The sequence below is a fragment of the Lygodium microphyllum genome, chromosome 25 (genome assembly GCF_053477565.2).
Source record: "Lygodium microphyllum isolate KBCC chromosome 25, Lygodium_microphyllum_v1.1.10, whole genome shotgun sequence".
NCBI lineage: Eukaryota > Viridiplantae > Streptophyta > Polypodiopsida > Schizaeales > Lygodiaceae > Lygodium > Lygodium microphyllum.
In genome coordinates, this window is record NC_141159.1 from 42,788,002 (window position 1) to 42,812,718 (window position 24,717).

Here is a 24,717-nt window from a genome sequence, read left to right on the forward strand (position 1 = left end):
ATGTATGGAAATATTGGCATGCAACTTGGATTGTGATGAAGCTTGTATGGACATGTGGGAGGCCCTACAGGGTAGTTTGGAATGCAAAGTTTAGGGGCTGGTCCTAGTAACCCAAGCATGGGTGTGGCTGATGCAAATGTAAGAGTGGTACCTCTTGTGGGTCCATATTTGTAGCCACCAATTTATGACAATCTCATGCCTAGGGAAAAAGACTAAAGATTACAAGGAAGGTGAATCTACAGTGAAGTCTAAGTCCTTCAGTGGTATGGAGGATAAATTGAAAGCATTGACTTTCTACAACAATTAGATGCGGCTTATTGAAGGGGCAACTTCAAGAAGTCTTGAGAAGTGTGCAAGGCAGCCATCTTTTTGAAGGTTAATGCACTATAGCGATGGAGCACTTTTCTCATGCAAGAGAAGACACTGAACACTTAGGTACATTATAAGTAGGTTTTTAGTTCTCTATGGTTGACAAACACCTTTGAGGAGGATGTAATGACAGCTGATGTTGAAAAATATAAAGACTTGGATGAGGACAACTCAAGGTTTTGGGTAGCACTATTGCCCGTTGAGAGATGTGTCTATGTCAGAACAGATTGAGAAGTATCGTTGTGGGTTACCCAAGGAGATTCGGGATTATTGTACGAAGACATAAGTGACAGGTATGGCTTAGCTGATCGAGAATGCAACAACTGCAAATGCATTGCTAAAATGTCACATTATAGGTTTCAAGGGGTGGTGAGTCTGTCTTTACAAAGATATTGAGAAAGTTAAAAGGCCCTTCAAAGGTTGGTTTCTAGCTAGCAAAAAAGCTACAAAAAACAAAGCTTATTGGTGGTAAAACCCAAGTTGAGTGTAAAGCTTTGTATGATGCGAAAAGTGCTTTATATGTAAACGAGAAGGGTACATGGCATCTAATTGTTCTCAACGCAAAGTGGATGAAACCATTGATGCAAAACAAGAGCACGACGACAAGAAGTCTAGACCATCTGTATGATTGGTGATATGGTCGGTGAGGAGCCAAATGGAGATGCAATAGTCGTACTTGGGGCGAGGTTAGAGATCAGCATGTATTGATCTTTTTTGATCCTATTGTTTGCACAAATTTTCTATCTCCAAAGTCGGATACAAAGCTTGGCATCTATGAGTAAGCCCTATGGGTGAGGTAGGTTTGGCATGTATGAGTCACTCAAATCCAGTTACACCCATGATTGAAAAGTTCCATTTGCATGTATAGAGTTATGTTGGTTCCATCCAACTTGTTCTCAATAACCAATACAAGGAATATGTGGAATACACCATTGTTGTTAGCCATAGCTATTGATTGATCCTAATGCAAAAGTTGCATATGTAGAGGGAATTTGCACAAAAGTGACTTGTGCTATATAGCGCGGCACAAAGTAGACTATACAAGACCTTGCTTATAGAAATGGACAATGTTGGAAATTTTCCTCAAAAGGATAAAATAGCTTGCACAATACCAACAATCGTGCAAATGAAGGTTGAAATGCACCTTGACAAAAAACTAATGGTGCTAAGTCTTGCGGGCTGCCCCACGGTATAGTTGGCTTGCAAATTCTTGTCTTAGTTGGAGATGAAGTGAAGGGTGTTGACAACTCTTTCCAAATTGAAATGCACCTTGATCAAAAACTAATGACCTGTGGGCTGCCTCACAATATAGTTGACTTGCGAATACTTGTCTCAATTGGAGATGAAGTGAAGGGTGTTGACGACTCTTCCCAAGAAGTTGAAGCCAGCTTTGACACCAAATGTTGGTTTTGGGGTTTCAGCAATGCACACACATAGCTCAGAGAAGAAGAAGCTTGGGAGCACATGACATGAATTGTATTGGGAAGTACCAAATGTCAAAGATTCACAAGGGTAATTTTTCCCTAGAGTGAATGGGCATTTATACAAAGATGGGGGAAAAAATCCTAGTGAGGAAAAGAAGTGCCTTGGTGATCCTGAGTATGTTTATAAAAAGTAGTCTACAGACTATGGTAACCTTTGGTAAGAAGGAACAATAGTCAAAGCTGTTATTGATTCCAAGAGTTTCCTTGAAGCTGCCTCCAAGGGCCTTGAAGGGAGTGCATGATGGAAGGAGAGATCTTTGCCAAAGTAGCATATATAGAGAGGCTCTCTTTGCTGAAGGTCAGCTGCAAGGGGCCTTTCAAATGTGCTATTCTATGAGCTTTCGATTAAGCTCCCACGTGACACCAAGGGCTCTAATACTTGTTGGTTAAGCAAAGCTGTTGAGAAACCACATCGTTCCGTATAGTTTCCTTCTTCATTCCCATTTTTGGTTTCAGTTTCTAGCCCCAAAAAGGCTTTCTAGGGTCTTCCAAGGGAGTTGGAGCACTGTACAAGAGACTTTAGTGGGTGAGACTCGAGACAGTTCATGTCTATATATATGGCACATCTCCCATTCTCAACCTTTACTACACTCACTTCTTCTGAGACTTTTGTCTCTTCTCTCTCCTTCCTTCATCTTCTTCAGCCACCTTGCACTCTTGCATCAAGTTTGCGTTTGGAGTCCATCCTGTTGGCACCATCATCCATACACAAGCGAGAGTTTCCAGAGCCTTTCTTCTTTGCATTTGGTGTAGTGTCAACGTCCACCTGCCAAGCATAAGCTCTTCTCCTTTAGGCGATAGTTCATCTCTGCATTTAGCTATCCTGGAGAGTCTCCACTCACCCAACGTCTGCATTAGCAGCTGGTGTTACCCTTTTTTGGCTCCATACCTTGCGTTTTGGTTCTTGGCCACTCCCTAGTTATTAGGTGTTACTCTTCTAGTTGGCAGTTCATCATCAAAGGCTGCTACATTTGTGTTTTCAGTTTTTGGCTCTTTCATCTTCTCTGATGTCACTTTCTAGTAGCTAGTGTCAGTCTTCAGGCCTGTGTTTGCAGATTGAGAAGCTCTCATTCTCTGAGGATTGATAGCAGTCTCCATGCTCCAAGCATCACTGGTCTTCACCCTACATTGCAAATTTAGAGGCTTCTCTTCTATGGCAGTCTCCTTGCTCTAGGGCGCATCCTTCGTGCTACGGCACCCTTGTATCAAATTCACTTTATTATTTCATTTCATTCTTGCTACGGCACCGGTGGCTCATCTTGAGTCTCCTTCTATCCCACCCTCTTCTCCTCAAGTTCAAGAAGACACCTTTGGACGCTCAACTTTTGCTTCTTTCGAGCTCTAGGTAACTTCTTTGCATGACCGGTGGTACTTCCTTTGTCCTCAAAGACCTCACTAGATAAGATTTGAATGCTTAAATAGCATTTTTCGAAAGGAGTTTAAGCGAGTTCGTCGCAAACCATTTATTCCCAATTAGGCACCTTTCCTCCATTTGATGAGAAACCAATAGTCAAAATCCAAACAAATAGCATCATAGACCAAAATCCATACTAACCTATCTTTTCTAAAAAAACTGCCCAAGGAAATAAAAAAGTTCAGAGTTCATGATCCACGAGTGGGAATCCCTATCTCTCTCAGAGGGGGATCCAAAGGGGGATCTTTTTCCTTTGCCCTTAGGTGGTGCATCTCCTTTTTCTTTAGCTTCAGAGGGGGCTCCTACTCCTCCCATTTCAGAGGGGGACCCTATTACTCTCGAAGTTCCTAACCCACCATCATTTACTTTCGAGGAGTGGCTTTCTTTCGAGCAGTCCTTTACTCTACTCCTATCCAATCTCTAGAGGATCTATCTTCAATTGGGGACCTTGGATTTTCAGTAGCGACTTTGTGACTAGGCCTTTGTATTTATTCCAACACGGTGTCACGGAGCTAGTGGCTTCTCACCCGAGGTTGTGTTTCAAGTTCTACTGCTCATCGAGTCTCCTGACTATCTTCATTAGTCTCCTTTTAGGTGGTATTCTCCAATTCCAAGGTGGATCTTCTTCTCTTCACCTCACTCCTCTTTTGTTCTCCTTTTTGGGCTTGAGAGTGGGTGTTGAGAAACCACACAATTCCGTATAGTTTCCCTTCTTCGTTCCCAATTTTGGTTTTAGTTTCCAGCCCCAAAAAGGTTTTTTAGGGTCTTTCGAGAGAGTTGGAGCGCCACAAGAGACTTCAGTGGGTGAGACTCGAGACAGTTCGTGCCTGTATATACGGCACATGTCCAATTCTCAGCACTTCACCACACTCACTTCTTTTGAGACTTTCGTCTCTTCTCTCTCCTCTCTCCTTCATCTTCTTCAAGCACCTTGCTCTCTTGCATCAGGTTTGCGTTTGGAGTCCATCCTACAAGCATCATCATCCACATAGAGGTGATAGCTTCCAGAGCCCTTCCTCCTTCGCATTTGGTGCTCACCCTTGTTAGCATTAGCATCCACCTGTTAGGTGTTAGTTCTTCTCCTTCATGCGATAGTTCATTCCTGCATTTGGCTGCCCCCGAGATCCTCCACTCACTTGGCGTGTGCATCAGCGGTTGGCGTCATCCTTTTCTAGCTCCATACCTTGCGTTTTGGTTCCTGGCCACTTCCCATCAAGTGTCACTCTTCCAGTTGGCGCTTCATCATCAAATGCTGCTACATTTGCATTTTCAGTTTCTGGCTCTTCCATCTTCTCCAACGTCACTCCCCAAGAGCTAGCGTTAGTCTTCATACCTGTGTTTGCAGAGAGTCCTCATTCTCTGACCGCAGTCTTCTTGCTCCAGGCATCACTGGTCTTCATCCTGCATTGTTGATTTAGGGGCTCCTCTTCTACGGCAGTCTCCTTGCTCGAGGCATCACCTCATCATCCCGGTGTTTGCAGATTTAGAGGTTTCTTCTGCAATCTCCTTGCTCTTGGGCATCCTTCATGCCATGACACCCTTGTATCAAATTCACTTCATTATTTCATTTCACTCATTTGAGTTTCACTTCTCTTGTCTTCTCAGTGTTTGCCGTACACACTCTGTGTTTCTCCCTGCAAACCCTATTGTCTCTTTGGTTGCTCAGTCATTTCTTGACAAAAGCATCCAATCTCACCACAACATACTAACCGGCCTCAATGATGAATATCATGTTATGCATCTCTACCTCATACATAGACCAGAAGTATGGATATGATATTTTTATGTTGGCCGTTACTTTGTTTAGTCAGGTTATAATCCTTCCTGATCATTTGCAGCAAGTTGCTTTTGATGGAGATTTAAACTTACACAGCTATTTCAAGAGCATTCTATATTCAGTAAGGGTTGATACTGGAACCTAAAAACAGTTACATGTGTTATTTATTTTGTAGAAACTTGAGGGATCCATCAGACTGCGAATGATTGGTCAGCATCAACTAAACAATGCTGTGACTGCTATTTCCACAATATTGTGCCTTCAAGATCAAGGTGAGTGTTGGTAGTAGAGAGAATTACTTTTTGTAATAGATCCATAACCCATTAACTCCCTTTGCAGTTTCCTTTCAGCACGTCTCATTTGTTCTGCTTTGCTTATTGAAACGGGAAAATCGTTATTCTGCAAGGCTGGGCTGTGCAGGAGGATGCAATATGGTCTGGGTTAAAGGAGGCCTTTATTCCAGGGAGGTTTCAAATCATTCCTAACTCAGAAGCTCTTAAATTAGGATGTGTACATTCAACTTTAGTTCTTGATGGAGGTAAATGCTCTTTCAGCTTTCTGCTTACCATTTAATAATGTGAAGCTCTATCCCTTTGCTGGTCAAAAATCTGTGTGTCTGCAATCTAATATTTTGATGCAGAAGGGGGGTTACAAGAACCTAAATCCAGCGTGAATTTGTTTCATGCAGCTCATACCACAGGTTCAGCAAAGGCCTTGGCAGATACCTTGAGTATGGCTTTTCCAAAAGAGCCATTGGCATTTGTTATTGCTATGGCTTCAGACAAAGATCATTTTGGCTATGCTTTGCAGCTTCTTTCATGTATGTGAAACTTATGCCTCCTATGCTTTAAGTTTTTGTCTGGAGCTAGGCTGAAAGTTATTCATCTAATGTTTAGGTGTAGACTGTAGTTGATGCATGTAAAGTGCCATTTGGAAAGCTGTTGATAGTATTCAAAGGATGTACAAATTCTTAGTCATGTTGCCGAATACATAAGTAAAATTTGAAAGGCCAGTCCCTCCAAAATTTAATTTTAATTCTTAGTTATGTTGCTCTGATGCAATTGGCAAGGCTAGACATGCTGATTGCATATGCCCAAATTTGCCACAATAGAAAAGAAGCTCCTACATAATTTGTCAATTTTATTATGAATGTCTTGATAGCAAGTGAATCGTTTTTAATCTCCAAACACTTTCTTTGGAATATTGGGCCTTGGTTGACACACTCTCCCAATGTGAAAGTGATACTTGGCAACTAGTTTTTCCATGCCATCAAAACAACAGTTTCCTCACTCCATGTCAGGCACTTGTGCTTAATGAGTTTTTGATAATCTTTAGTAGAAGACCAGGGCAAAACATTGCAAAAATGAATGATATCACTAAATGGCCTTGGTTGGCACACACTTCTCCTAAAGCCAATGCAATTCCCAGCAACTAGTTTCTTTGTGCTGTCAAAAGATCTATTAGCTCAATCCATACTAGACAGTTCTCCTTAATGAGTTCTTGATCATTTTTAGTAGGCAACCATGCAGAACAAATGCCATTCGGCTTCCATAAAGTAAAGGAGGATTTTTCAAACATGCGTTAGCAATGCACCTTGTTTGTCAAAATCTAATAAACTCTTTGGCTGCAAAGAAAACCCATTTCTTTACTAAGCCACTTTGCGCTAGGGAAAATAAGTTTTATCATAATCTTTACATAATCACTTGCAGTTATTTCCAAACCAGCCACATTGAGTTTGTCCGCAAGGGTGGGCAAAGGCTCCCATCTTTGTGGTCTTTTGCATATCTTCATGGAGGATGGAAAACATCATCCAAGTCCAAATGATATTGATAGGGTGTTTTATGTTTCTTTGGAGACTTGATGTCTTTACATTATCCATACCCCCCACCCTCCCCCTCACCCGTGACATAGTCCCTTGCTGTGCCCTTGGCTTACCTTGTACATGCTTCCATAATATGAATATGAGCTTCTGCCCTTAAGATGGGCCATTTTGCAAACTTGTGAGCATTCTGTGCATGCCGTGTCGCGTTCTGTGTTGTGTCGAGTTGGTCCCGTGACGTGTGGAGCTGGTGATAGTGCGAAGTCGTGTAGTGGGTCTAGTGCTCATCTGGAGCCTGGACAGGGTCAAGAGAGGGCCCCGCGTGGGACTTTGGCGGCCCCTCTCTCCGCAGATTGTGAAGATCGATGAATTCAAAATATTGAAATGTACAAAGGGTCTTCTGACTTGTCCATGGAAGATAGCCAGGAAATTGTTAGTAGACATGTGTGTCTTATATGGTCATCTCTTGCCTATGAGCCTCAATTTGAGCTAGACGAATATATTAGGAGCTGTGATATGTCCTTGTCTGTTAGTTTATTTGTCCTAGACACTTTAGATGGAGATTCTTCCTGCATTTCTCACGGGGTGGTTTGTTTTCCTCCAGTCCAATCAAGCAATTATGCCACATGGTAGGTTGGATATTATTTGGTAGTCAGGCTTTATTTATTGCAGTGTCTATGGCATGGGTGGCACTTTTCACAGGTCTGACCTGCATTAGTGCAGGTCAACCTTCATCAGATTGGCCAGTTTTATTAGCATGGCCTATTTATTTGCTGTCCTCCACACTATCTATAGTCAGTTGATCATTGTGCCAATCCTCCTCATCGTTCTGTTCCTCATCTTCTTGCCTCCGTGTGGTTCCTCATTGACGCTCCATGTTGCATGTAGGGGCTGACTAATGCAGCCTTGTACTTTCAGCTTTTGTTAGTTTTGTTTCTCCGGTTTCACTGCATTCTTCTTGGCTGCTTCTACTCTATTCATTCCTTGTTTGTGCTTTCTTCCATTGCGTACTTTAATAGAACAACCCAAGAAGCTTGAAGGCTATTATAAAAAAGAAGACACTTCATGTAGACAATAGAATTGGAGCTGAACAGACTATCTCCATCCATGGAGCAGCCTCTCTCACTCTTTTTATCTCTCTCTCTTTGTAATTGAGTGGATACCTTAGTGGTTAACTATTTGCTTTGTTCAAATCTTGCTTTTTTAATTCCTATTACTAGAGGCCACTCCATAGATGGAGTAGTCTGTGTGTGTGTGTGTGTGTGTGTGTGTGTGTGTATGTGTGTGAGGAATGTACTTGGTGTGAGGTAGACTGTGGTGAGGAGGAATGTACTTGGCATGAGGCAGACGTGTTGTGAACAATGTACTGACGCAGGGATATACTTGTCGCGAGGAGTACCTGTTGTGAGATAGTCTTGTTGTGAGGCAGATCTGTCGTGAGGAATGTATATGTCATGTATTTGCTTCTGTTCGTACAGCTCGAGTTGGCAAGTCTGTACAGTGTGCCAACAATACATCATACCCTGTTAGAGGTATTGGGGAGATTGTGCTCACAACCATTGATAGCTCTATTCTCCGCCTACAGGATGCTTTGTTTGTGCTAGACATAAAGAAGAATTTGCTCTCTATTTTTCTTTGGCACGTTGTGGATTGCAGGTTACATTTGATGATGACAGATATACGGTGAGAGACAAAGAACACATGACTTTGGTCTTGACTGACACTTTATGTCATGAGTTATATGAGTTGGATGCTCTTTCAGTTGATTAGTCAGCGTACTTGGTATCCACTCTTACTCCTACTATGATTCAGGTAGAGTTATGGCATGCTCGCATGGTGCATGTGAACTTTGGTAGCTTGATGCTCTTACAACATACATAGATGCTAGATGGATTACCTCTTATGGAGAGACCTCCTGAGCACTTGTACAAAGGATGTATTTTTGGGAAAATGCATTCGTTTTCGTTTCCCCGTGATTTAGAGCAATAGCCAGGTTGCAATTAGTGCATTCAGATGTCTGTGGGCCTATGCAGACAAAGTCATTGGGAGGGGGAGGATGCTACCATTTTCTGACTTTTATTGACGACTTACACGATTCTGTTGGGTCTATTCTTTGGTAAAAAAGTCAGAAGTGTATGATACATTCTTGGCTTTTGTTGCACTCGTTGAGAACCAATCTGGTTGTAAAATTAAGACTCTCCGTTCGGACTGAGGGGGGGGAATACATGTCCTCTATGCTGAATACTCCAACACTCTCCCTCTCTTTCAATTTTCAAGTTTCAAGAGTCAAGACCCAAGCATCTCTCTCTCTCTCTCTCTCACTCTCCCTTGGGCCTCTCCATCCGTCATTGGCATCATGACTCATGAGAAGCATGAGGTCTTCAATTTGTATATGATCCATGTCGAGAGGGACACAAAGAAGAAGTCCAACTCCCTCCATTGGATGTGCAAGTATTGCGGGAAGCTCTATACAAGTGGTGCAACCCTGCTTCTCCAACATCTTTCCAAGACGGGGGGGCAAGTTGCTCTATGCAAGGAGATTCCTCAAAACATTGTGGATGAGATTCTTGCCAAGATGAGAAGGGGATCCACAAGAGGAGGAAGTGGCTTATTGGCACTAACTCCTATGCCTACTAACGAGGAAGTATCGAATGTGGGCGTATCTTTAACCGATGTAGGAGAGGCCTCGGCCATTGGTGGTAGGGGCTCCACATCCTCATCCGGCTCTTATAAAAGGCAGAGTGGAGGCTCATGCTGTATCGGAGAGACAATCCTCTCTCTCAAGCTCTCGGTCATATGCATGGATTGGTTGCCTTTCTTAGAGAAAGGCAACGACTTGTGGACATTGAAATTACATGCACAGTGATTGAGTGTAATCTTGCATTCAATGTCCTAAAGCAAGAGCAATGGAAGAAAATGGTAAAAGCCATTGCCAATGTGGGTCCATGTGAAGGATGGACCGGTGTCACATACAATGACATGAGGACGAAAAAGATTGATGAAGAGAAGGAGAGGATTGATAGAGTCCTTGATCCTATTCGGTCGCATGGATAAAATATGGTTGCTCCAAGATGCATTCTTAAACAAGCTCCAAGATTTGACCTCCATAGCCATGCATGTGAGAAAGGAGAGGAGAAGTTGATGATGATGGAGAGAGGAGAATAAGAACTTCTCTATGGTCCCTCACTCTCACACAAATACTCTTCCTCTCTTCCTCTCTCATGTATAAGAAGGAAGCAAGAGCAAGAGGTAAGAAGAAACAAGATGGGGTGATCGTAAGAAAAGGGGCATCATTAACATACTCATCTCATATCCACTCGGCACTTATTTTTGTGGCCCATAAATATTGACAAGAGGGGGAGGAAAATGACGGGCGCATTCATCTACCGCTACATTTGGCAAGCTATCATTGAGATATACATTGCCTTTTAAATTTGTTTCACTTTCTTTTATCATGATAATTGATTTATGCATAACTATCTATCTCCCTATTCTAATTTCTCTCTAATATTTGTCTCGATTCTCTCTTTCCCCTCGAGCTTCAACCCCCATTTCTCTTCATTTTTGAATCTTGAAAGTTGAAACTTGAAAGGCTCAACTCTCTCTTTCTCTCTCTAATCTCTAAGTATTGTTACTTGTAATTTGTAAATTGTGGTTGTAGGTGGGCTCCTCGAATGTGGTGCAAGTTGCAATCTCTAGCTTCTTGAGAGGGCCTCTCTGTCCCCTAAGCCTTCACAGGTAACTTAGTTAACGATGAGTATTATATGTAATTAACTTTTTAACCTTGACACTTGACATTGTTTGAAAGTTAGATTGTAAATTTTGATATTTATAAATATTAAACGTGTTAAATCTTCTCTCATATGATATATCTTTGTCTTGTTCACCTTTAGAGGTGAATGTTGATAAGATTGATATAGGAAGGTGCGTGACATTCCGCAGATACGATAAGAGGAGCGTGATATCTACTCCATGCTCTATGAGTAGCTATTGGCACCGGTGCATGAGATCGTGCACAAAGGAGGTTTAGAGCGAGAGCCACACGTGGTCTGGCATCACAAGCAGAGTCAGAGCCAGAGTTTGAGGCTGAGGTTGCTTCATCAACTTCTTGATTAGGGTCTTCAGAGTCGAACGAGGAGATGGTGCACAGATCTGCAGAGTCCGAATGAGTCATGACTCGTGATATATAGGAGTTAGTTTAGCTTTGTAGAGTCAGATTATAGTTGCCAATTTTTCATTGATATTGATACTTATAGCCTCACTGGACTTTGGAGTTTTGACAGATTATTTACATGACATAATTTCATGTATCATTGTATCTTGATTTCACTTTTCTTGTTCCATTGTTTTTGATGTTAGTTTCCACTGTTCTTGATGTTAGTCTTCAGTGCTCTTTAGATCATAGATGATCCATGAGTCATAAATTATATTTCATTTTGTTGCCTTAAGTTTTGAAAATTGAGTCTTAATTGTGTTAAGCTATTTTAAGTTTCAACCATTGAGTCTTGACTCCTGAATCTTCACTCATGAGTCATGACATGTGTAACGAATCATGATTTCAATCATATGATATGAAGACTCAAAGTTTTATATGAAATTTGGGTACATGTTGTTGTAGGCATTGGCATATTTACATACCCACATAATATTGTATTTATTTTAGTGTACAATTCGAAATGCCATTTTCCTGCTTTCTCGAAACTCCAAAAGTCCAGTTTTTCCCATTTCCGTTTCATCTATTTCCGAAACTCCCTTGTACTATGGTGACATCTTCCATGGCTGTTTGAACAAGGTAGCAATAGTTTTTTTTAGTATTTCTCGTAACGAAACTTTGAAATTTCTTTCTCTACAACATTCTCTCTCATCCCCTAGCCATCTCTCAAGATATCTCAGCAAAATCCAGCCATTTGAGTCATCAGAGATGGAGATATTGGAAAATCTTTGCTGTAAACCCTAATTTACAGCAGAAATTAGGGTTTGACAAGTACCTCAGGATGCGTGTTCAGAATTGAGGGACTAGGACTTGAATTCCAGCAACTGAAATGAGGAATTTTAGGGAGATTCAAGAGGCCAACTAGCCAATATCAGATTTGGGGTTGCATTTGTTTTTCAAGGAGCAGGGTGAAGGCCAATCCCAGAGCAAACCAAAGGGGCAAATTGATTTGGAGGCTTGCTTGTCATTTATGACAGCAAGGGGCATTTGGATTAGTGGAGGAAGTCGGAGGATCTCAGTTGTACTTAAAGAGATATCGCAAGGGGTGCTAGTTTTGGGGCCAACAAGATGTCCATTGTCCAAGATTAAAGTGGTAAAGTTTGTATTTTCAGTTTATGTGAATTTGTGCTTGCTGTAATTACTGTTAAATTAGGTTAGTACCACCTTCTCCAAGAAGGAAGACTGGTTTCAACGTAGGCTGAAGGTTGTGAAGAGCTAATTTGTGAGCATCATAATTAGCTTTTCAAGGGCTGATTCATTAGCTCTCAACACTTGTCTTGTATTTGGGAAGCATCCCATGCTTGTGGCCAGAATTGCCTTATAGGTAGTTTGTGAGTACCTTATAGGTAGTCCCACAATACCTTTTTGTGCAGTCAGGGTACTTTATGTACATGGTAAACAACTTCATAAATTCAAGTTCCTTGTGCCTCATTTGAGCAATCTCTCCTATCATTGTATGCTGGTCTATTTTGAGCTATTTGATCTTGCTGCCACATAATCTATTTGCCTAAAGTCAATTCTCATAAGTTGATTGATTAGGCATATAAGATCTCACAATCGCAACCTGAAATCCTTGAAATCTTCACATAGTAGACCACACTGAAGCTCCAACAATTAGTATTTTAATAAAGCTCATCATCTAGAGCATGAAACACACCACTATGAGCAGAAATTCTGAGACAAATTGACTATAACTGTATGTATTACTGCATGCACCGAGATGATCAGTTTAAAATCTAAAAGATGCTACTGTATATCAGCCCTTCCAAAATCAACATGGGATTTACAACTCTGTCCAGCAGGAATAAAATGAAACTAGCTCTGAGAGCATGCAGATTGTCTGTAACTGCATATGACAAAGCAAGTTCAAAGATAATACCTGTAATCTTACTCTACTATATATTCATCAGCCCAATCATGTAGAACATGGAACACACAACATAGATCAGAAAGGAGCAGCAATCTCCCTCAGACTGGGAGACCTGTCAGCCTAAAACTGTGTATTTTATGAAACACTGATATACATGAAAGCTCTCAGCATCATGAGTTTAAGGTATACAAGTTCTGCTGAGACCAGACAGCCTCTAGAAGAGAGTAGGCAGATCTGATTGTAACAGGAAGTATCCACCTTAGGTAATGCATTGATCACCTCTAGCCAAAAAGCAGGCCATGTTCTGACTTTTGTCGGCAGTGCATAGATGTTGAGGATTGTGTTGCAGGAACCCCTGATATTTAACCAGGCCCTCTGGGAATACTGACGGTCAAGTGACCTCTCACAAAAGACAATGGCCTTAAGCCATGGAAGTGCATACTCCACTTTGCCCATGGACACTGATTGGGTTCTTTCAGTAGGTTTAAAAAAAGCTCTTTGGAGCACCACTCTAGTATACCAGCTTGTGGGAATATAGGGCTGTCCTTAATTGCATTGTGCCTCCATCAATCAAGCCGCCAATTGTCCCTCTGTTAGAGGTAATAGGCAGCCTTGGGGACTTGATCATGTCCATGGGGAGCTGCTGCTATTGTGTGGTGCAAGTTAATGTCCATCATATATCTGGGCCAATGCTCCCACAACATCTCACCGCATGCCAACCACTATGATAGGTACTTTGGCACCTAGCTCTTGATGACCTCCACAACATTTTGAAACCATGCACTAGTGTCTGCAATCTAAAGGAGACAGTTTTTTGGCTCATCCGGAGAAGCCAATAGGTGAGCCTTGCCGTTTCGATATTTGTGGATCAAAAATTCCCACCTCCAAAGAAAGTGGAACTCCCCGTGACTCATAGCTTTCATGTACAAGCATGACCCACAATGGTGAAACTCCTAAGATAGAAGTTGGGCATGACAAGAGAAAAAGTTTGGCTTGCCGAGGATGGTGTGGAGCCTCTATTAGTAGTCATGTTTGTAATGCACTGTCATCTCCTACCTATGAGTCTTAGTTTGAGTTAGACGGGGACATTAGGAGCTCTGACATGTTTGCCTTGTGCCTTAACGGAGGAGGCAGGTCTATTTGAGCATGCATTTCTTTCTTTAGTCAAGTTTTTAGTGTGCTCAAATAGAGATTCAGTCGGGTTTTTAGCATTCATCTCTATTAAATCTCACCTGCAAATTCTATTCTGCCATCTGTCCAACTGACAAAAGATTCTTGGTTAGTGTAGGTACATGTAGTACATCATGCCGGCTCTTTTTCTTGCCATCAAGCATTAGCAATGGAACAATTCCTGTGTGCTGAATGTCATGATGGGTGTCATCCCTAGTACACACATAACCATGTGAACTTGCAACCATATCATCAAACCATTCTCCATGGGGTGTCATATGATTTGAAGCCCCTGAATCAATGTACCATCTCTCATCTCTGTTTTTCCTAGATGCCTTATTAGACACATGCTACATGACCACCAGTCGGAGTGTAGGAGTGCTGAATAGTGAATGGCAGCAAGATGGTCACCAAAACGCAGCAGTTTGGAGGCTGGAAACTTGTATACGCAGCAGTGTACCACCGATCGGAGGCTGGAAATTGTGCACAGTCTGCTGTAAACAGCAGGCTGAAACAGTGTCTGAGAGTGTCAGGGCCTGCAATGCTGAAAACGCAGGCTGGCTGATCCTGGAGATGATGAATAGCAGGTTGAATAACCGTTTGGGACAGTCTGGAGCAGTCGCGAACAGCTGAGAGCTGTCGCCTACAGCAATGGACATGCTGAAGATAATGTGGTTGTAGTCGATGATGGCTGGACAACAGGTGGAGGTGGGCTGCAGGCTGAAAATTGGGTGCCAACAGCAGCAGAGGGTGTGTGGGCTGGTGTAACTTGCAAACAAGGATAATGGTTGAATGGGGGCAGCCTGTCTATTTATAGATGTGGAAGGATGCCCCAAAAATTAGGGTTTCTAGTAAACTCTCTCGAACCGCTTGCCGTTTTGGGGTTTCCACTGAACTCTCTCGAACTACTTCTCGTTTTAGGGTTTTACTCTAAAAGAGCATTCTTAGTATGTTTTGGGGCTGTTTAAGAGGCTAATTAGCAAGTAATGCATATTTTAGCTCAACACCCCTTCTCAAGCTCAAAACTGAGCTGAAAGGTTAGGCCAGCCATTGTGATGTTTATGTACCCCAAGGCGTTCCACCCCAAAGCAACCAAGGCTTCGGATAAAGGGTGCACGTCGGCTGCCCAGTGGCCTACGAAGACTATAGAGGTGATGGTTATCTTACCAAGGGAATCCAAGTAGTCACCCCAAAGAGGACAGGGCATCAGACAAAGGGTGCACGTCGGTTGCCCAGTGGCCTACCAAGCCCTACAAAGGCGGATGGAACTACATGGTTTTTTTTTTTTTTTTTTTTTTTTTTTTGGAATAAGTGAAGTAAATTTGATGGGATGCAGCCGATTGAGTAAAAGTGACCTAGAATACGGGAGTAGGGAGGTTACACCCAACACATTACAAAACAGTACAAGCTAACCCATTTACTCAGGGTATCGATGACGAGGAAAAATAGGTGATGAGGTATCCATGTGATGAAGAAGGATGGTGGTGTGGTAACAACAGCCACCGGTGGAAACAAATTAGGATCTGCGCAAGTGGTGCTTTGCACAATGAGATGCAAAGTATGCTACATGCTGAAGAATGCTCATGCAGCAGGTGCCACTTGGACAGTGTCCCTCGTGGGAAAATTGTTCACTTGCCCAAGCGCCCTAGTACAAGGATGATGTAATCATGCAATGCAAAGGGTAAGGTACAACAGGGAGATGAAGCCGATGTCAAAGACAAAGTGCTGAAGCTTGTAGAATACCATGAAGGGTAGAAACCCCCTTTCAACCTGGATGTAGATGTCGAAGAAGGAAGAGGAGCCTGATGTCGGTCTTCATATGGTGCTAAGAACCATAAGGAATGAAAGAAGAAGTGGATGAAGCACCCCGCTAGAAGAGCAAGGTAGAAGTCACTGCCATGATAGCATCGAGAGAGATGCTGTACGATCCGCCTCGGGAGGGAAAACCGCCATGCTGGAAGAAGAGCAAGCACTCTTAAAGTGATGAAACCATGAAAGAAACGGTGCGCGTGCGCATCCCCACGTCTCTAGCCCAGGGAGGACCAAAGCAATCTGCAAGTTAGCCCTACACTAAGAGACAAAACCCTACAAGAATCTGCAAACACAGAGGTTAGTGGTGAGATGCCCCAAAGCAAAACAGAATAGAAAGAAAATCTAACTCAAAATAAATGCAATGAATGTGTATATGTTTGAGTAAATGCAGTGGAAGACAAAAAAATGGAAAAACTAAGGATAATGAATCTTATGGGCCCGATTCTAAGAGTGCGAAAAATGAATGCTAGATTGACCTAGGATATCTAAAACGACGTAGAGGTATGCGAGTCCAAGAAGGTGGCTACCATCGTGTATGTCCAATAGCAGGGCTCTACCAAGGGAATGCCTGACAAGGTGGAGAGGAAAGTGAGATGGATGCATGAAGTGCAATGGGATCGGAACCTGCAGATCAATCGGTCAATCCCTGAGGAGTAGTGAAAGAGATGGGCTGTTGAGGTTGTACTGGAGCCACATGTCCAACAGCAGCAACAACAGGTGTTGAAGGAGCAAATGAAGCAAGAGTGGAGGGCGTAGCCCCACTAGACTGTGCAATTGCAGCAGTCTGCTGAGGCTTTTTAGGTGGAAGACCTTGGGCCTTAGAGCGACACTCCTCATCCACATGGCTTGCTCTCTGGCAATGTGTGCAAAATTGGTTTTTCTTAGGGAGTTGTTGCCAGATAGGTCTAGATTCTTTGGTTCCATTTGAGGAAGAGGAGTCACCCTTTGATTGGCTTGCCTTCGCATCTAGCGAGTTTTTGCCACTAGTGGTTGTCTCTTGAAGAAGAGGCAACCAACCCTCTCTGCTCTGAATAAGGCTATGATGAGGATTTTTTGTGGACTTGATCATACAGCCTCGTGTAACGCAAGAACTGGCACTCAAACTCGTAGAAGGTTGGCAATCTAGGTTTGGGAGATGATGTGTTGAATGAAATTGAAGTACTTGTCGGGCAACTTATTTAAGAAGAATGTAATTTGATCGTCATCTGACTTTGGAGAGCCAGTAGTGGCGAACTCGGCAAGTAACTGCCTATATTCAGCCAGCTTGACTTTCAGATCATCCCCTTCCTTAATAGAGAACTCTTGAAGCTCAAAGTCGAGATTGATATGCCGAGTATAATCATGAGCCGCATAGCGGTCGAGAAGGTGACTGCAACGCTTTGATGCGAGCGGGAAGTGTTGCAACTGAGAGTGAAACTCAGGAAGCAATTCTTGCATCAGCTCAACATTGGTTGTGGAATTGCGGGCTCTCTATTGATGAATGTAATCAGGGTGAGCTAGTCGAGGGTTTGGCATAGGCTCTAGACCAAGAACGAGGTCCCAAAGACCCTGAGAATCAAGCACTTGTTGTATGAAATTAGACCAAGTGGTGAAATTTAACTTGTTAAAACGTGTCTTATCCGTAAAGGCATTCTTGGCCGTTGCAACAGGAGTGGTAGTGCTCTGAGATGAATAGTGTGAAAAAATGTAGTGTAGGTAGGACGGGGGAGTGGAGTACACTTGGGAATGGGTCCCAAAGTGCCCACCCCACGCATGCGTATAGTGTGCAAGGTGGATCCGTATGTAGGGATGGGTTGACTAGGCATGGGCATGGTAGCCACATGAGGAACCCAAGGAGGTGGGATGAGAACACGGTGAGTAGAAGATGGGAATCTCTGCGTAGGTGTAACCCAAGGAGAGTGTAAAGACCCACCATAAGCTGAGGATGGAAACGCTTGCGTATGAGTGGTCATGGGAGATGTGAAGGTGGGGATAGTGAGGGGGATGCCCATTGCAGTCGTCCCAGGAGTTATGGGTGTGCTCATGTGCTGAAAGGTGAGAGGCACTGTGTTAAAGGGTGGCATTTCCCCTAACGAAGTACCATGGTGCAAAGAGGTAGAGAATGGGGTGGAGAAGGAAAATGTGCTAGGAGCGGAGATGGAAGATCCAACCCCTAGGGTGTGTGATGCAGATGTGGAGTGTAATCCAATGTTTTGGAAAGATGACGAGAGGTGTGATATAAAAGAGGGTGGGATGGGAAGGAAGTGAGAAGTGTGTGTGATATGCTCAAATGAAACAGAAGCTGTAGATGTACTTGAATTTCGTCTGCTTCGTGAGCCCCCTCTATTGAAGTTCACATACGCAAAGCCATTTAAATCCTGTACCTCAAAAGAAGAATCAAGCGAGGGTTTTGATTCATGCAAAACACAAGAATTGTACAAACCTGACATTGGACCTGGCTGAGATGATGAAGATGGATCGCTAGACGTTTCGAATGCCGTATATCCTCCAAGATCGGAGAGGTGGCTAGCCTCACCAACCGGTTCGGATGTGGTAGCAAAACTGGTAGGAGGGGTGTAAACATCACCATACTTGTAGCGATAGTACTCCTCAAAGTGCTTTGTCATGTTAGTGAAATTTGGTGAAGGTGGAGTGTCGTCCTCCTCACCGAGTCCATAATGCTGTCTTAGGGCCTCCAATGATGGAGAAGCCTGATAAGACATCATAGGAATTGGAGAAGAAGGTGTCTGGGACATTGTGATTCGGTTACGAGTCGTATTGTGTGCCTCGCACAAAGACTAGCTCTCCACAATATTTGCTGGATACTCTTTACAAGAGCACCGGCTTTGATACCATGTGAAGGAAATTGCCAGGGTTTGCATTGAGGACACCCAGAGTGTACGACCACAACAGAAACACAAAGAGACAGACACAGACACAGAGGGCAAAACTTAAACCCTAAACGCACAACTCAAAACTCAAACACGAACAGAAGAAGGGAGAGAGAGAACACAACTCTGAAGTGAATGATTGCTGTAAATGAATGTAAGAGTGTACAGTGTGCTCAAGGGCAGAGCAATGCCGGAGTGTGATGTCCACCGAAGACGGATCCCAAGTCTGTGACCACCAGTCGGAGTGTAGGAGTGCTGAATAGTGAATGGCAGCAGGCTGGTCACCAAAACGCAGCAGCCTGGAGGTTGGAAACTGGTAAATGCTGCAGTGTACCACCGATCGGAGGTTGGAAACTGTGCACAGTTTGCTGTAAACAACAAGCTGAAATAGTGTCTGAGAGTGTCAAGGCCTGCAATGCTGAAAACGTAGGCTGGCTGACCCTAGAGATGATGGACAGTAGGCTGAATAGCAGTCTGGGACAGTCTGGAGCAGTCGCCAGCAGCTGAGAGCTATCACCTACAGCAATGGACAGGCTGAAGATAATGGTTGAAGATAATGTGGCTGCAGTCGATGATGGCTGAATAGCAGATGGAGGCGGGTTGCAGGCTGAAAACTGGGCGTTAACAGCAGTAGAGGGTGTGTGGGCCGGTGTAGCCTGCAAACAAGGATGATGGTTGAATGGGGCAGCCTGTCTATTTATAGATGTGGAAGGGCGCCCCAAAAAATTAGGGTTTCCACTAAAATCTCTTGAACCGCTCCCCGTTTTAGGGTTTCCACTGAACTCTCTCGAACCGCTCCCCATTTTAGGGTTTTACTCTAAAAGAGCATTTTTAGTGTGTTTTGGGGTTGTTTAAGAGGCTAATCAGCAAGTAATGCACATTTTAGCTCAACACATGGAGTTACCCTATTGAGAGGAGACCCCTTGGGCTGAAAACAGATTTTCAGCGATTTGCTTCTTGTTGGTAACATATATTTTTGCACTCTACTGATCTATATGACTCAAGTAGAGCATACACAATCCTTCCTCTGCGGAGGTGTACCTGATTTTCATCATTTGGGATCATCTACAACAAAACACAAATTTTTGTTGGTGTTTGCAAGTGTTGAAGATGTCTTATCACTGGTTGCAAGGCATTGATGACCCAAATGAGGAGTCTATTTATACTCCCTTTGAGAGAAGTGTGATCATTGCGAAGATTGGAGGACCCAGCCTCATTTTCTACAAGAACCCTCTCTTGAGAGGTCACACAGATTGAAGTAGCCATCTCTTTCCCCCTCTCTCCATGTCTCCCACAAGGCCTGTTCTTCTGGACAACCTAGGATGCCTATCATGGCACTATCAATACAAGTGCTTGCTCTTCCTTCTCTCCCCAAAGAAGAATTTTTGGATGGATCAAATGATTCGCTTTAGTTTTGTAAGATGGAATGTATTCTTGATACCTTCGATCTTTGAGAGTTTATTACCCACCCTATTCCCCATCCCATGGAGTATTTTAGAGTGGGATCAACGATGGATCGTGTAGCCCTATGGAATCGGCTCGATTCTAGAGCTTGATCTTTTCTCTTTATGAGCTCACATGATTCTGTCCTAGTGCATGTGTCTAGGTTGTAGCAGGCCATGGAAGTGTGGACAAAGCTTGCTTCTTTGTATCATCAGAAGATATTGTTGCCACCTGTGGTGTGAGGATCGAGACACGCAGTGCTTGCTAGCAGCAAAGAGACAAAGAGAGTGCAGAGTAGAGAGTGAGAGTGAGCACGACTTGTGGGTACACTGACGAGTGTACATCTTTAGGTTTTTAGATAGATATATATATGAAAGTACAAATGTACTAAGTGTATTCACACCCGTTTACATATAAAAGGCACGATGGCCCTTTATTCCCAACAACCTTCCACCTAAAGGCAATGTGCCTTAAGAGGAGAAAAGAATCAGCTAAGTCTAGGTATGCACAAAGCTGAAATGCATATATCTATCCAACTCCCATTATTTCTCGGCAATGAGCAAAGCGCTTTGTTGAAAGACCCTTTGTAAGAAGGTCTGCAGGATTATCATCTGTATGCACTTTGACAAGCTCAATGCTCTTGCTGTCAAGTACATCTCTAATGAAGTGATACTTCACCTGTATGCACTTCGTCTTTGCATGAAAGACGATGGGATTCCGTGCTAGCATTATAGCACTCTGACTATCACAATGGAGAACAAGTAACTCTGTAATGCCAAGCTCTCCCACTAGATGTGAAAGCCATAAAGCCTCCTTGCATGCCTTAGTGGCAGCCACAGACTCTGCCTTTGTAGTAGACAATGCAACACACTTTTGTAGCCTGGAGATCCAAGAGGCTGCTCCTCATGTGAAGGTAAACACATATCTAGAAGTGGACTTTCTGCAATTTGCATGACCAATATAGTTTGCATCCGTAAAGCCAATGACAGATGCCTTCTGCTTTCCAAAGCAGATGCACAACTCCTTTGTGCCTTTGAGGTATCTCATAATATCTTTCACTGTTTCCCAATGCTTTTTACCAGGGTTTGCCATGTATCTGCTAACCACTCCCACTGCAAAGGCAATGTCAGGACGTGTAGCAATCATAGCATACATCAAATTGCCAACAACTGAAGCATATGGTATCTTGGTCATTTTAGCCTTCTCATCATCAGATGTAGGGCTGTCCTCTGCACTGAGTTTCACATATGGAGGCAATGAAACCCCAATTGTTTTCCCTCCCTCCATATTGAAACGCTGCAAAACCTTGGAGATATACTCCTGCTGAGATAGATAGAGTAATCCTTTCGATCTATTTCTGAGTATTTGCATGTTAAGAATGTGATTTGCATCACCAAGATCCTTCATGTCAAAGTTGCCATGAAGACTTTGCTTTAGTGAGTCCAAGGCATGAGTATCCCTGCCAACAATCAGTATGTCATCAACGTACAAAACCAAGATAATCAGACTGTCATCTGCTACCTTCTTGGTGTACAAGTGGTGATCCACTTGATTTCTATGAAAACCTTGAGACTGCATAAATGTATCAAACTTATGATATCATTCTCTTGGTGCTTGTTTCAGCCCATACAAACTCCTTTTGAGTTTACATACCATCTGCTCTTTCCCTTTTGCCACAAACCCTTTAGGCTGTTGCATATATATGTCTTCATGCAGATCACCGTGTAAGAATGCAGTCTTTACATCCATCTGTATGAGCTCCATATCTTCAGCTGCAACCAAGCCCAAAATGGTTCTCAATGTAGTCATCTTGACTACAGGAGAGAAGATCTCATCGAAGTCAACTCCATGTTCCTGCTTGTACCCCTTCGCAACCAATCTTGCTTTGTACTTTTGCGAGGAACCAGAAGTGACCTTCATCTTGTAAACCCATTTACATGGAAGGGCTTTCTGCCCTTTAGGCAACTGCACCAAGTCCCAAGAGTCATTCTTCTCAAGAGATTCCATCTCTGACCACATGGCTTTATACCATTTCTTGCTGTTCTGTTTGTCCATTGCTTCCTTGAAGCAAGTCAGTTCACCACAGTCTATCAACATGACATAATCAGCCACATTGTTTGCACCAGGAACAAATTTATCAGGTTATCTAGTAGCCCTAGATGATCTCCTAACCCAATGATCATTGTTTGCTGGCTATTGAGCATTTTCAGCTTGCTGTCCTAGCATTTCAGCCTGCAAATCAGCATTAACAGCTTGCTGTCCTGGCTGTTCCTGCACATGTTGTGGCTCATTATCATGGGCAATAGCTGGCTGATCATTTCCAGCATTATTTTCTGCATTTGTAAGTTTATTTACAGCAGGTATTTGCTGCTGTGTAGCTGGCACATTTTGCTGTCCAAAAGGTATTTCTTCTTAGGATACAACTCTACGAACCTCCTCAGTCTTTTCAGGCTGTTTATGCATGCGATCTTCCTAGAAGATAACATCATTGCTGCATACTACTTTCCTTTTCTCGGGATCCCGTAATCTATATCCCATTTCACCCTCGTCACCATATCCTATAAAAATGCATTTACAGGACTTTGGCTCAAGTTTGCTGTGTTTTTCTTTACGAATGTGCACAAATGCTTCGCAGCCAAACACTTTAAAGTGTGCATACAAAGGTGGATTGCCCGACCACACTTCTTGGGAAACTCCCCCTCCTCCCCAAAGACTTGTTTGGTGACTGATTAATCAAGTGTACGGCTGTCATAACAGCCTCTGCCTAAAAACCATGGGGTAATGCAGCATGAGATAGCATTGTACGAACCTTATCCTGTATGGTCCGATTCATATGCTTTGCAACTCCATTTTGGGGTGGATTATGAGGGACAGTGAGCTCCCTCTTTATCCCTTTGCTGTTACAAAATGCTTGAAAGGCCTTGGACACATATTCCCCATCATTGTCAGAGCGAAGACACTTAAAGTATCTTATCAGTCTGATTTTCAACCAATGCCAGGAATTTTTTAAACTTGTCAAGCACTTCATTCTTGCTACGAATAGGGTAAACCTATACCTTCCGTGTAGCATCATCGACAAAGGTGACAAAATATTTCTTTCCCCCTAAAGATAACCCTAGCGTTTGACATACATCGGAATGTACTAACTCCAGAGAAGATTTCAGCGAAAGAGATTTCTTATGAGACGTCTGTGCATGTTTACCATAAACACAATGATCACAATGCTCAAAATCAGCATAATGAAGACAAGTCAAGCAACCCAAACGAGAAAGCACTTTCATTTCAGTTTGACTCATGTGTCCCAACCAGCCATGCCACAAAGAAAACACTTGGTTGCTCGATCACGGCAACAACATGATCACTCACACTAGATACATGGAGAGGATACAAGGTATCACTTTTACAACCTCTGGCAATCACTCTAGATCCCTTACAGATCTTTCATTTCCCATCACCAGAGGTGGTATGAAACCTATCGTCATCTAGCTGGCCTGTGCTAATTAAGCTCTTCTTGAGCTGAGGTATATGCCGTACATATTGAAGTGTGAAGACACAACCATGCTGAAATTGTAATTGCACACTGCCAATACTTGCAATGTCACATGCATAGTTGTCCCCAAGATGGACAATACCATGTCGACCCCATGTATAGTTAGAGAACCACTCATGATGAGGGGTGACATGAAAGGAAGCACCTAAATCGAGAATCCAGGTATGCATGTCATCATCTGTATTTGCAAGTAAAGCATGTGCACCAAAGTGTGAAGAGACCAAGAGTACGTCATTCCCATTGTCACTGTCATGAGTGACTACATTCACCTCTTCAATTTTGACATTGCTCTTCTTAGGGTGACTCTCTTTCTTCTCTTCCTTGCTATCATTTGTCTTCTTGCCCTTTCCTTTCTCTTTCTTCCATTTGTAGCAATCACGTTTAAAGTGACCCTTCTTGCCACAATGATGGCATTCAACATCCTTGCCATGTGATTTATTGCATCCCTTGCTATCAGATTTGCCTTTTTGCTGTGATCTTTCCCTAGTATGCAAAGCATTGGAAGACTTACTGGATGCATTGTTCTGCCGATTCATTTCTTCCATGAGTAGAGCACTCTCTACATCAGCATACAAAAGAATCGCATTAGAATTGCTCATAGCAGCCCTGAATGTAACCCAACTCTCTAGCAGAGTGCAAAGCAAGAACATAGCCTTAAATTCTTCATCAATCAAGAACTTCAAGGCAACCAACTAGTTGAAAATGGAGCTAAACTCAGTGAAGTGAGTAGACATTGTTGTATCCTCTTTCATATGCAAATCCATGAGATTTTTCAGCCAATACACTTTGCTTGCGGCACTCTTCTATGTATACAGTTCTTTTAGTCGAGTCCAAATAGCATATGTAGAATCCAAACCTTCAATGTTAAACATCAAGGCATTGGAAATCGATAGCTCCATGGTTGAGCGTGCAAGCTCATTTAACTC

At 42.9% G+C, this 24,717-nt stretch overlaps 1 protein-coding gene across 4 annotated transcripts in view; it reads left to right on the forward strand.

Annotated features, from left to right (window-relative positions):
- The window catches only part of GLA1 (Folylpolyglutamate synthetase family protein), a 55,980-nt gene that overhangs the window by 26,636 nt on the left and 4,627 nt on the right, over positions 1-24,717 (forward strand). For 3 of the 4 annotated variants that reach the window (XM_087666877.1, XM_087666879.1, XM_087666878.1), the window contains 3 exons: positions 5,220-5,316; positions 5,451-5,582; positions 5,733-5,864. In XM_087666877.1, the coding sequence (XP_087523003.1) occupies positions 5,220-5,316; positions 5,451-5,582; positions 5,733-5,864 (361 nt within the window). Of the gene's footprint in view, positions 1-5,219; positions 5,317-5,450; positions 5,583-5,732; positions 5,865-10,524; positions 10,600-24,717 lie in introns of those variants that run through there. The other variant, XM_087666880.1, reaches the window with a different exon arrangement.